Genomic DNA, 13,067 nt, shown 5'->3' with positions numbered 1-13,067 from the left:
CACTGGATCATCACCAGCTTGGATCTCCATCCTTTTTCACTCAGTCAAGTCTTTCCTTTTGTTGGCCGTTTCTCTGAAAACCAAAGTGTGTGATCACAGCTGAAAGAAGGGAGATTTTTAAGGTGCTTCAATTAGTGATGCTGGTGATCCATCAATTATAATAATATTGTATTATATTATAAATGTTAAAGTCACAATAGGTTACCATTGTCCTACAATCAGCTACTTTTTACTTTCTTACTTCCAGCACATTTCAGAGCCTTTACTTTTTATTAGAGTATTTTTCAACACTAGTATCAGTGCTTCTATGTAAATAAATGCTGTGTGTACTTTCACCACCTGTGCTGACAGCTTTGCGTTGTTAAGAGCTGTATTTTCTGGTACAAAGGGCATTCAGCCCCGGTATTTACACTCTCCAACATGGATATATGAAGAATGTGAAGGAGGAAGCTGAACGTCAGAGTGTGTGCCTGTGTGCAGCCCCACCACCCGACTGCAAATGATTGATGTAACAGGTGTAGGCTGCTGGGGCATTCCCATGATGCACTGGGTGTTTCTTCTTCACTCACTGTGTGTTAATAGACCTCTCTGCACTGAATCACACTTGTTGTTAATCTCTGGCTCCTGTGATGTTTGTAAAGTGTCCATGAAAAGCAGACAAAGCAGTGATTTGCAGTCACTTGCGTCCATATTGAAGGTAAAATCCCACAGAGACGACAGATCAAACTCTGGAAACGTTCCTGCTTTTAAACACACGCTTGAAATTTGATGCCAGTGAGACGTTTGAAACAAGCAGGGAAGCTGGTGTCACAAACAGCTCACAGCCAATGAGCTCTGCTCTTTGCAGCCTCCTTCAGGGGCCATCAGCGATTGGACGGATGCTTTCAGCTCTGCTCTCGGTGCTAACATTATTTCTGGATGTGTGTTTAAAGTCAGCTCTCTGTCATCACTGAGCTGTAGGCTGCAGCAGAGCATAGATGTATAACATTCATGAGTGTGTCACAGGATCACGTGGGTGGGCTGTCCCACTGTGACACACGTGCACTAACCTCACTCTGAGAGCAGGTAACTGGAAGTGTGAGCTGCAGTTTTAATGCTGACATCACAGACCAGTGAAGACGAACAACAGTGACATTTACTGAACACCTCTACGTTCCTGAATGCATCAATGTCACCGGTCTTTGAACGTCACACCACTGAGTCCTCCTAAACACAGCTCGGAGCGATGTTTCGTGTCCCGCTGTGACGCGCTGATGTTCAGATTTCACCAGTTTGAAGAGAACATCCAGTCACTGAGACGGCACCACCTGCTGTCTGAGGTCCAGGAGAAGAGCAGCAGCTGGAGCAGCTGACAGGTGGAGACGCTGGAGCTTGTTGTTGCTGTGTGAACAAATTGTAAGTTTGCTTTGTTTCCTCCTTGAACACTTTGACTGTTCCTGTGATGTTTGGACCTAAATGTTCAGCTCTTATTTCAGGAAAAACTTTGATCACTCGTGTTTGAAGACAAATCCACATGATTGTAGATTATTGATCGCTTGGAATCAAACAGTCTGACTTCTTCATAAACAAACTGTGTGTGTTTGTTTGTGTCCTGTTTAGTTTGTCCTCTTCTCCCTTAGTGCTGACAGGCCCTGTAAAACATGCAGTCTATTTATAGCTGAACCTGATCCTGTAGCTGGGCCCTGCAGTCAGTGCAGGCAGATATCTGAGACCTGATCAGGGGAAACGCTGGATCCTGAAACACTGGCTGCTCAGGCCTGGAACCACAGCAGCTGTTCAAAGTTATTGTGTTTGACAGTAAAGTGAATGTAAATGTGAGACACTGTGTGCTCACAGCTAAAGGCTGCAGTCAGCTGTGTTAGAGCCTCTTTCACACAGCGATCCTTTAATAAACCCTCAGAGCTCCATGTTGATGAAGCAGTCATGTGTGAGCTTGTGTGCTGACATGTTGACAGAGTGACCTCAGAGCTTCTATTGAGCCATAATGGCTCCTTTAAGCTGGCTCTGCTCTGTCAGACGCTTTCCTCTTCTTCACTGTTTCATCAATCTGCTGCACTCTTCATCTCCTCTGGTCTCTCCTCCTCCTCCTCATCTCTCTGCTGTCCTGGTTAGAAAAACAAACCAATCAAACTGTGTACAGATTATTTATCAATTTATTTTGAACATCAGCTCAAACTTAATCAAACACATCATTACTGCAGTCATCATCAGTCAGCGCTCTGCTGCTCGTTCCTGTTGGATTCTGTTTCCACTCAGGGATGTTTTTCACTCCGACACTCTTTAAATGCTCAGATCTGCAGCTTGTTTAATAGGACAACAAACTGTAACCAGTGAAATGTATGGAGGGAAATATGCCTCCAAAATGCTACCAATAGGTTCAACATGATCCATCAGTGTAAACTAATATTTATAATGTGCGCATTGGTTTGTGTGTAACCTCTGAGGACTCACAAATGCTGCTTTCAATCCAACACAAACACAAATCAGTCTGATCACATGTTTTACAAAAAGCTGAACAATGACTGATCAGCTCAGTTTGTCATGCTCACCTTCACTAACCTGATCGTTGTGTCTTTAAAAAGCTTCCTGTGGGTCAAAGGTCTAAACTTCACCAGCATCTCTCTCCATCGTTTGCAGGCAGAGGAGACGTGCTGGCAAAGTTGAACCTTCATCAACATTTACACTTTGTTTTCTTCAGCTTTCACTGCTGCTGCCTAAAAACAAAGCAACGATACCAACGATGAAGAGCTCAGTCTGGACTGATTGTTAGCTTCAGTATCATCTGTGACGTCGTGCTTTAGCTCTTTAACATGTTAAATACGTTTTCCTGTGAAACAGTAAATAAGTTGAATAACAGCACTGATATCAGGGACAGTCCAAAAGACTTTGGTGCAAAGCCACCATTGTTTTAGGAGCCAATGAACGCCTGTTTGTTGCAGATGAACTGGTCCTGCTGCTTCAGCGCTAAAGCTAAATGCTGCTAACTGCACATAATGTTCTCCTGTATATATTCACTTCATGTATATAATGTTGTGTCTCTTTGTACACAGTCGAGGAGCGCGTCAGGATACATTTCACTGCGTGTTGTGCTTGTATAACTGTGCACGTGACAAATCAAGAATCTTGAAAGGACAGTGTAGGTGACCGCACTGATGCCTGTTCATAATTTCACCAAAGCTAATAAACTGTTGGCTAAATGTTCTTGTTGTCAGAGGTAAACAGAGGTGAGAGGAGCAGATAATAAGGATTAAAGATAATAATGTGTACTTTATTGATCCCCGTGGGGTAATTCCTCTCTGCATTTAACCCATTCACTCAGTGAAGCAGTGGGCAGCCGTTGGGCGCCCGGGGAGCAGTGTGTAGGGACGGTACCTTGCTCAAGGGTACCTCAGGGTAGCCGTTCAGTGAATTCGAATCCCTGGCCTTCCAATCATGGGGCGACCCCTCTACCTACTGAGCTGTCCCTGCCGGTGAACTGCTGGAGAACTAAATGCTGCTAGTTGTCAGAGTATGAACTGTCTCGCTGGGTATACACTGTGATTTTTTCACTCGCCTTATTCGGCTTGTGTTCAAACTGCTCAAATAACTGAATCTCAGGGGTTAGAAGTTTGTAGGTCACGATGCAGGGTCTCACACTATACAGCCCTGATGCAAATAGATTTGATTTTCTTGTGATTGCTGATCAGGAGCCTGAGGTGTTAATTGCTTCTCATTACCCCATGTGTATTACACGATGCACAACACACGATGAAGGGCAAACTCGGGCCGATCCCCAAAACAGTCACACGAGTGAAAAATGGTCTCAAAATGGTCCAAAGATCACACAGTGTGGGCCAACTTAAGCAGTCAGCTCGGTCCTGGACATTGTTACTGACATAAAGCTGCTGTCTGCAGCCATGTTGGACCTGCTGCTTTGTAGAACTACAGTAATGGAGGATTTGGAATCAGAAAGGGTTTTATTGCCAAATGTTGAGCAGGTTTACAACATTAGGAAATTGCTGCGGTGCTTCAGTGCAAACATACTGTCAGACAACGCCTAAAGAAACATAAGAATAAGAATTAAAAGTGCTAAGTAGAAAGATATATACATGAGTGCAGGTGGTGATCAGTGCCAAACATGGAATGATGCAGTGAACACAGCGTAGGGTCATGTGCTAGTGGTGGGAACAGTCATACGGTTATTGTTCATGTGTCCAACAGCAGAGGGGAAGAAACTGTTCTTATGGCGAGAGGTTCTGGTGCGAATGGACCGGAGCCTCCTGCCTGAGGGGAGCAGGTCAAACAGACTGTGTCCAGGGTGAGAAGGGTCAGCTGAGATCCGAGCTGCACGCCCCAGTGTCCTGGAGGTGTACAGGTCCTGCAGAGCTGGGAGTCTGCAGCCAATCACCTTCTCAGCAGAGCGCACAACACTGCAGTCTCTGTTTGTCCCTGATAGTGGCTCCAGCGTACCACACGGTGATGGAGGAGGTGAGGATGGACTCGATGATTGCAGTGTAGAACTGCATCATCGTCCGTGTTGGCAGGTTGAATTTCTTCAGCTGCCTCAGGAAGTACATCCTCTGCTGGGCTTTCTTGATGACGGAGGTGATGGTGGGCTCCCACTTCAGGTCCTGGGTGATGGTGGTACCCAGGAAGCGGAATGAGTCCACAGAGGTGATGGGGGTGTCAGTCAGGATGATGGGGGGGAGTGGGGCTGTGTGCTTCCTGAAGTCCACAATAATCTCCACTGTCTTCTGGGCATTCAGCACCAGGTTGTTGTGGCTGCACCAGGACACCAGACGTTCAACCTCCCTCCTGTAGGCAGACTCATCCCCGTCCGAGATGAGTCCAATAACGGTGGTGTCATCTGCAAACTTGATTAGCTTGACAGACTGGTGGGTGGAGGTGCAGCAGTTGGTGTACAGGGAGAAGAGCAGGGGAGAAAGAACACAGCCCTGAGGGGAGCCGGTGCTGATGGTCCGGGAGTCTGAGACATTCTTTCCCAGCCTCACATGCTGCTTCCTGTTCGTCAGGAAGTCAGTGATCCACCGGCAGATGGGATCAGGCACATTCATCTGGGAAAGCTTGCCTCGGAGATGGTCTGGAAGGATGGTGTTGAAGGCAGAGCTGAAGTCCACAAACAGGATCCTGGCGTAGGTTCCTGGGGAGTCCAGATGCTGCAGGAGGCTGAACTCGGCTCTCTAACACTTTTTGTAGTGAACTGATGAAAGCTGCGTCTCAGATGTTAGTCCAACACATCGGACACGACCTCTGCAGCTCTCAGTTGATGTGCACATGAATGATTTGTGTTTCCTCTGCAGGTAGAAAGTGTGTGTGAGCTGATGTGAATTGAGCAGCATGGATCAGTGTGAGGACAGAGAGGAGGGAGTCCCTCCCTCTAAAAGCACTCTGTGTGGGGAACATGAGAGCCAGACCAAAGCTCAGAGGTGAGATGACCATCTCTAACTGTCCATGACTCTTCTCCATGTCACAGCTCAGCACTCACATCACTGCTCCATCATTATTCACAGGAACCCACCTGGACCTCCACCCAGCTCTGTGTCTGCTGCAGAGAGGTGAGCTGTTAGCAACATGAACTCTTTGATGTCAGTTTATCTGATTTAAATGAACTGTTTGATGTTTCCTGGTCTCTAAACTGCATCTCAAAGGAAGTCACTGAACCTTTATTCCTTATTTCTATCAAACATGTCCAACATTTAAACTCCTGCTGCTCACAGTGGGACCATCAATAGTCCTGCAGAGTGTAAATGACCCCTGGGTGGTGCTCTGTTCTTACACTGTGAAACACTACTTTCCTTCTGCTCATTCTCAAAACACATTTTTCTTCTCTGACAGGATCCATGGGAGACCTGCTGGACCTGAACCTGGACCCAGCTGTGTGTCCTTACAGAGTGACAAGTCTAAAGATGAGCCCTTTAATTTTAAAGTCCAGCCTGTGTCTGCTGCAGAGAGGTGAGCTGTTAGCAACATGAACTCTTTGAGTTGGTTGGTTGCTAATAGACATACATTAGTTTTTTGTTAGCTAATTAGTGACAGAAGCGATGACTTAGTGGAGAATAAATTATCTTTATAAACTTGAGTCCAAAACCCACGGTGCACCCGTGTTTTACTTACTTGTCACTAAAAAAACCCACCTCAAAAAAAAAAAAAAAAAAATATTTGTTTGCAACCTAAATTCTTTGTATATGTATTAAGAGAAGTTTTTCCTGGTTGCTTCCTTTGCAGGCTGCAGCACAAATAATCAAAAGTAACTCAATCACCTGCGTAAGAGCTCCTGGAGCAAACAAATGTTCCAGGTTAGGACAGTTTGGTTAAGGTGTTTCTAATTTATATATAAGTGGTTGAAGTCTGTGTTATTTAATTATTTATAGGACTTGGTACAAATATAAATATGTCTGCCATGTGTTGTACTGTGGTTTGATGTTTTGCTCTTGTGGATTTTTATTTTTTCATTTGGTTTGCTAAACCCAGACACATGGGGGACACTGCTGATACAAATGAAGATGACACCACAGGGGAAATTAAACTAAACATTAAACATGGAACACATGTCAAAATAAAACAGAAAATATGCAGACTAAGATACTCAGACTTAACAAGGGAACTGGAAAGTGGAATTGGGAGACAAGACATGGAGACAATTACAGAACACATACAGAGGGCATGACAGATGGGGAGGCACGGAATGAGACACAAGGGGAAACATGTAAACAAGAGGAGGAGACGAGACATGGGGATAGAGAGACTGGGGACATGAGAGAGAGGGAGTAAGAGGAACACAAAGGGAGACAAAGACATCCCTGAAACACGCAAAGGGTGAGAGAGACTTGAACACAGGGGACTTGACAGAACTCACCACATGACACTATAACCAACATAGTGGGGTTACACAGACATGGAAGGAACCTAAACAGATATGAATTAAATATGGAAACAGAACTCAAACAGAACTAACTGAAGCTTAAACTATACAAGTTAGAACATAATAATAGAAAAAGGCATGAAACTCAAAATCCTGGGTCAAAAGACCCAGAACTATAACACTGTCTTAACCATGATAGACCAGTACAGCGTCCCATCTATTGGTCTCCCGCTCCCTTCTCCTGTCACTTGTTAACAAGACCCAAAGATACTGAAACTCCTCCACCTGGGGCAGGAACTCGTCCCTGATCCCGAGTGGGCACTCCACCCTTTTCTGGCTGAGGGCCATGGCCTCAGATTTGGAAGTGTTGATTCTCATTCCCACTGCTTCTCACTCGGGTGCAAACAGTTCCTTGCTGGAGGCCATCACCCGATGAAGCCAACAGAACTACATTATCTGCGAAAAGCAGAGATGAGATTCTGAGACCACCCAGGTGAAAGCCTTCTGCCATTTGGCTGCACCTAGAAATTCTGCCCTTAAAAGTTCCGAGCAGAGTTGTTGACAAAGGGCATCTCTGGCGGAGTTCATCACCCATCGGAATTGAGTCCGGCTAATTGCTGGCTATGCAGACCAAGCTCTTGCAACAGTTGCATAAGGATCCAATGGCCTGCAGCAAGGTGCCAGACACTGGATAATCCCGAAGTACCTCCAACAGAACACTGAGGACTCTATCCCGGGCAGGGTGAACTGTTCTCTTGGTAATACACTGGAAATTCAGGTTTTGTAATGACTTAATTCTCTATCAGAACTGGGCATTTGGGGTGGTTATAGTGATCTTTGCAGGATGTTCACTGTTAAAGAGAGCAACAATAGCCTCTGATCAATTTGTAGATAAATCATCTTACAAAAAACATCAATATATACAGTATATTAATACTAGAAGAGGTTTTTGGACTTCTTTTTGTATTGTGCTTCTTCTGAAATCCTGTGAAAGCTGTAAGACTGAAGCATAGCTGCAATTTATCTTTATTTCAAAGGGAAGGCTAGTCCAACAATAAAACTTTGCATGCTTTGAATATGATTTGGTTGACTTGAATTACTGGCTAGCTTTTGGACAGGCCACTAATTAAATTTAATGACTTAAAATCAAGGTACTAAAGCTGCCACCAGCTACCATGCCATATTTCTGCCTGTCACACTCTTTCTCTGTCTCCCATGCTTAGGTCTTATTCACCCGCTGCCGGGCCCTCTTATTGGTCTAGGGTGGCCGAAGGGCGAACCACTGTCTTACAGCTACTGCTCTTTTCAGTGTCTGCTCTACATACCTTGGAGAAGTGGTTTTCCACACTTGTGACACACTGCTCCATAAGCTGGGCATTGACGGGGCTCATGCCTATTTCCACATTTATGACAGTCATTTGTTGTTTGTTTCTTACTTCTTTTGCCTTTGTTTTAGCCGCCCATTCGTGTCTGTTCTTTGGTTTTCTTTATTGCGTCCACTGATGTGCCCTGGATGACAGATGCTATCTGCATTGCCTGTATTTGTGTTTTGTGTTCTGTGGATTTACATATCTCTGTGGCTTTGTGTAAGGTAAGTTCATTGTCTCGTAGCAGTCTCTCTTTCATACGGGTGTCATTTATGCTGAATTGTCTGTAATTATGTTGTCCTCATTTTTTTCTGGTGCAGCTCCATGATGAATATGCTGACCGAAATTCCTGGTGACATCGCGTGCAACCAGAACTGATGGCGTTGAAAGATTAAATTTTTTTCTCAGGCTACAGTAATCCCTGAATGCCATCACTCTGCTTCAGTGAAGCAAAGGACTTCAGTTTCCTCGAGTTCAACATCATCAACACTATACACAAAGAAATTACATGGTGTGTTCGATTTGTCCAGCACGAGAGTATGGGCCTTACTTGTAAATCAGAATGCATAGTTGTGAACTGAGTTTTGTTACCTTGTAAACCACAATATGTGTAAATTTAATGTTTGTGTCTCTATATGTCTGTGAAGGTTCTCAGTCATCCAGGTCATCGTAGTCAAAGGAGCTTGCAAAGAAAAGCGTCTGTTTTTCGGGTTCACCCGAAAGACAAAACGCCAAAACACAAACTTAACAACGTGGTGTATGCTGTACAGTGCAGCGAGGAATGCTCAGACCTCTACATTGGAGAGACCAAACAGCCACTTCACAAGCGCATGGCACAACATAGAAGAGCCACCTCCACAGGACAAGACTCAGCAGTCCATCTGCATCTTAAGGATAAAGGACACTCTTTGAGGATGCCAATGTTCACATTTTGGACAGAGAGGACAGATGGTTTGAAAGAGGAGTGAAAGAAGCCATCTATGTCCACTGTGAGCGACCATCTTTGAACAGAGGCGGGGTTTACGACACCAACTCTCTGCCATCTATAATTCAGTTTTGAGATCCCTTCCCAGACGCCTTAACGCCCACTCACATCCTGGGCCATCTGACCTCAGGAATTCGCATGATAAGGTGGGGCCAGGTTTCACAATGAACACACCCGAAACTCTGGCTGATTGGGGCCCACACCCAGTTTCACACCTTGGCTCAGGTGATTAGAGGATCATCAGGGGGTCCTTTTGTCCCTCTGTGGGGGGTCACTCCCACTAGGTTTATATCTGGGACTCTCCACCATTTGACCTTAGAACTGAAGAAGCTTCTCGGATGAGAGGTGAAACGTCTTCAAGCAACTTAAAGAAGTCCAGACGCTTTTCTTTGCAAGCTCCTTTGACTTGTGTCTCTATAGATAAGAATTTGTGTGTGTGTAAAAAATATTTACACAAGTCACACATTTGTTAAGGTCTAGTTACAGATACAAAGCAAAAAAACTAGGTGTAAAACTCTGCACTTAAGTTCCCTGACTGTGTGTGACTTTCAACTTGCAAGTATGAATTCTGACTCAATTATTCTTCCTTTCAGCTTATTGGTCAATGTCATGTCAATCACAAATTTAACAATCCAATCAGAGAACAGATGGGTTTGGCTGTTAGACGGTTGCTTTACTGACTGTCAAGTACAAAATATTTATGACCACAATTTGAGCCCATGTGAAAAATAATGATATGTAATTTGTACAAAATAGTTTTGCTGCATGAAATTATCTGGTTGACATTCCTGCTGTCAGCATGCCAATTGCACGCTCCCTCATTGCTTGTGGCATCTGTGGCATTTTGCTGTGAGACAAAACTGCACATTCCAGGGTGGCCTTTTGTTGTGGGCAGTCTGAGGTACACCTGTGCACTACTCATGATGTCAGATCAGCATCCTGATGTGGCACACCTGTGAGGTGGGATGGATTATCTCAATATAGCAGATGTGCCCACTACCACACATTTGGACTGATTTGTGACCACTGTTTGGGAGGGATGGTTATATTGTGTATCTGGAATGAATTTTAGGTCTCTACGTCCATCCCATGGGGAATGGGAGCAGTAACAAAGGTGTTGCGTTTATATTTTTGTTGAGTGTATATGCAGATGACTGCCAGCTCTACTTACCTTTTAGTCATTCTGATAGTCTCCCAACTGGACCTCTGCTTGACTGCCTTACTGATGTCAAAGTATGGATGGCAAAAAACTTTTTAAATTTTAATGATCGGAAGACAGAAGCAATTTTATTTGGCCCAAATCGTTCTTCTCATACTCTGGATGTTGATCTTGCAGCTTTGACTTCCCAACTAAAGAGTTTGATCACAAATCTCGGAGTTAAAATTGATTCTGCACCTTTGATGACCATGTAAACGTGGTGGTAAAATCAGCATTTTATCACCTCAGACGTTTATCAAAGGTTAAGCCCTTTCTTTCCAAGCGTGACTTGAAAAGTATTATTCATGCCTTTATTACCTCACGTTTAGATTATTGTAATTCTCTTTTAACAGGGGTTGGGCAGCTTGCAATTAGTGCAAAATGCTGCGGCACGATTTTTAACTGGCAGAAGAAAATTTGATCACATCACTCCGATTTTGGCCTCTTTACACTGGCTTCCAATTGAATTCAGGATCCGTTTTAAAGTCCTTTTATTGGCTTATAAATCTCTAAATGGTCTGGCACCTGTTTATTTGTCTGATTTGTTGAAGCCCCACGTCCCCACTCGTTCCCTTCGGTCAGCTGAGCAGTTGCTGCTTTCGGTCCCAAAGTCACGGCTGAAACTTAAAGGAGACCGAGCGTTCTCTGTTGCTGCACCGATGCTTTGGAATAACCTTCCTCTCCATATTAGACAGGCTGCATCAGTGACAGTTTTTAAGTCTTTATTAAAAACCTATTTTTATTCCCTGGCTTTTAACTCTGTGGGTAACTGACATTTTTTATTGTTTTTTAACTTTATTGCTATGTCTGGTTTTATGTGCATATTAGTATTGTACAGCACTTTGGTCTACCAGGTGTGTTTTTATAGTGCTATATAAATAAATAAATGATGATGATGATGATGATGAGATAGCTCCATGCCCTCCTGGGTTTTAATTGCACCTTAGAACACACATGCATCAACACTACAATGAGCGGGTGGAGGGAGGTTTGGAGTCTTCTCTCACCCCCGTTCTCTGCGACCTGCTGGAGCGGGGGGGCTAGGAGGAGTTGGCCGTCCGGCTGCGGTCTGGAGTGTGGGGCCTCCCTGCTGCTGCGGAGTCGGGGTGGTCTGCCTCTCCCCACCGCAGGGAAAAGGGTAACACCACCTGGGTCTGGGTGCGGTTCCCCCCTCCAGGGGCAAGGGTACCTAGACCCGGTTTGTAGAGTACGCTTGGGGAGTGTGATCGTGTATACAGCGTCCCTTTATGTCTGTCTCCACGTTGGTTGAGTGTGAAGTGCATATGAGAGCATGAGGGTGGGAATGGATGTTTGTGTCTGTGTGTGCCTGTATGTCTGTGTCTATATGTCAGGTTGGGTATCAGACGCCACCTCTCTGGGGACATCTCAGGCCCTCCAAGGTTTGGAGGCCTATCTCCACCCACCACCACTTCCCCTGCCGGTGGTGGACTCCCTCAGGTGTCGGTGCGTTGGTGGTTCTTTGTATCTGGGGGTGGGTGTCCAGGTACACACCGGCTCACTCCTTGGCGGCCGCTTATCGGGGCCTGGAGCCTGGGGCTCGCTCGGGCCATTTCGGAGGTGGGGTGCCCCCAGCCTCTCGGCCTGGGGCTCAGTCACTCAGGCACAGCTGGCTGCCGGCGGAGCTCACGGGTGCGTCACTGCAACCCCCCCTGGCTTCTGCTCTGCGGCTGCTGAATGAGCCCTCATCTGGGACTCTCCTCAGCTCTTTCTGGGACAGTGGCGCAGCTGCCCCTCTGTTGGTCTTCCATGGTCTCTTGTGTTCTGGGGGCCTTTGGATGTCTGGAGTTTTGATCTCCTCCATACCTGCTTCATGCCCTGGAGGACGGGGCTGTGGCCCCCCCACACCCTCTAGCACATCATTACATGAAGGAACCTTTTAAAAACAAGCGCGTCCATGCTCACAGGTGTACACACGGGTGATCACACCCACAAACTACACCCTTTTTGGCTCCTACCTCAAAGCACACTGTGTGCTGTTGATCTTATGTGCTGCACAATAATGTTTAATATTTAGTATTTACTGTCATATTCCCATATATCATTGTGATGTTGTTTATTCTATTACTCTTGTTCTCTTCTGCTTGTTTTCCTTTTTCTTTCTCAACAGGTGATCCAGGTGATCGATAGATGCATTTTTTTCTTTTTTTTTCTGCTCATTCTGTTGGTTTTTGTCTTTTGCCCTTCTCCCCCGTCCCTCTTCTCAGCTGTTTCTCTTTCCCTCTTTCTTTCTCCCCTTCTTTCCCCCAGTCAAGTCTGTCCCGTATTCAGCAAGTGAAAGTAAAATAAACAATAAAAGGTGAATCAAATGGACCATTACGGCAAGGCTGGGATGGTCAATTTGGTAAAGTAAATCCGTTGGGCATCTTTCTTTGCCTTTAGACAATAATTCTGATGGCAAAAGAGCCAAACGGGACAGGCAGAAAAAAAAAGCGAGATATTATAAAATAAATAAGAAAGAAAAGTATTTCTTTGTGCCCCCCTTTCCCTGTTAATGCCCTACCTGGCCCCCTGGCAACACTTTGCTAGATCCGCACCTGCACAGTTACCAGCTGTCAGCTACCTAAAAAAGGATCCTGGTGTTATTTGTCTCTCAGAAACAGTTCATAACTTCAACTCATTCATGTCACCTAAAAG

The 13,067-nt window shown here is 45.2% G+C and overlaps 2 protein-coding genes across 5 annotated transcripts in view; one reads left to right on the top strand and one right to left on the bottom strand.

Annotated features, from left to right (window-relative positions):
- The window catches only part of LOC308397978 (uncharacterized protein), a 339,745-nt gene that overhangs the window by 203,187 nt on the left and 123,491 nt on the right, over nt 1-13,067 (bottom strand). The gene's annotated exons all lie outside the window — the stretch shown is intronic.
- LOC308399455 (uncharacterized protein) lies at nt 949-12,812 on the top strand. Of its 4 annotated transcripts, XM_080886736.1 has the most exons (7): nt 949-1,395; nt 5,013-5,223; nt 5,301-5,426; nt 5,511-5,555; nt 5,836-5,952; nt 8,086-8,453; nt 8,550-12,812. In XM_080886736.1, exons 3-6 carry the CDS (start codon nt 5,402-5,404, stop codon nt 8,214-8,216), a joined length of 318 nt encoding a protein of 105 aa, XP_080742862.1. In that variant the 5' UTR covers nt 949-1,395; nt 5,013-5,223; nt 5,301-5,401; the 3' UTR covers nt 8,217-8,453; nt 8,550-12,812. The 4 variants fall into 4 exon arrangements, 3 of the variants coding, with proteins under 3 accessions (XP_080742862.1, XP_080742861.1, XP_080742860.1); XR_013972177.1 differs by lacking the exon at nt 5,013-5,223 and having other exon boundaries at nt 5,836-8,453; nt 8,550-8,740; nt 8,877-12,811; XM_080886735.1 differs by lacking the exon at nt 5,013-5,223.

This window comes from Rhamphochromis sp. 'chilingali' (genome assembly GCF_963969265.1).
Source record: "Rhamphochromis sp. 'chilingali' genome assembly, chromosome: 1".
NCBI classification, from domain to species: domain Eukaryota; kingdom Metazoa; phylum Chordata; class Actinopteri; order Cichliformes; family Cichlidae; genus Rhamphochromis; species Rhamphochromis sp. 'chilingali'.
This window is presented reverse-complemented; position numbering and strand designations above follow the sequence as displayed.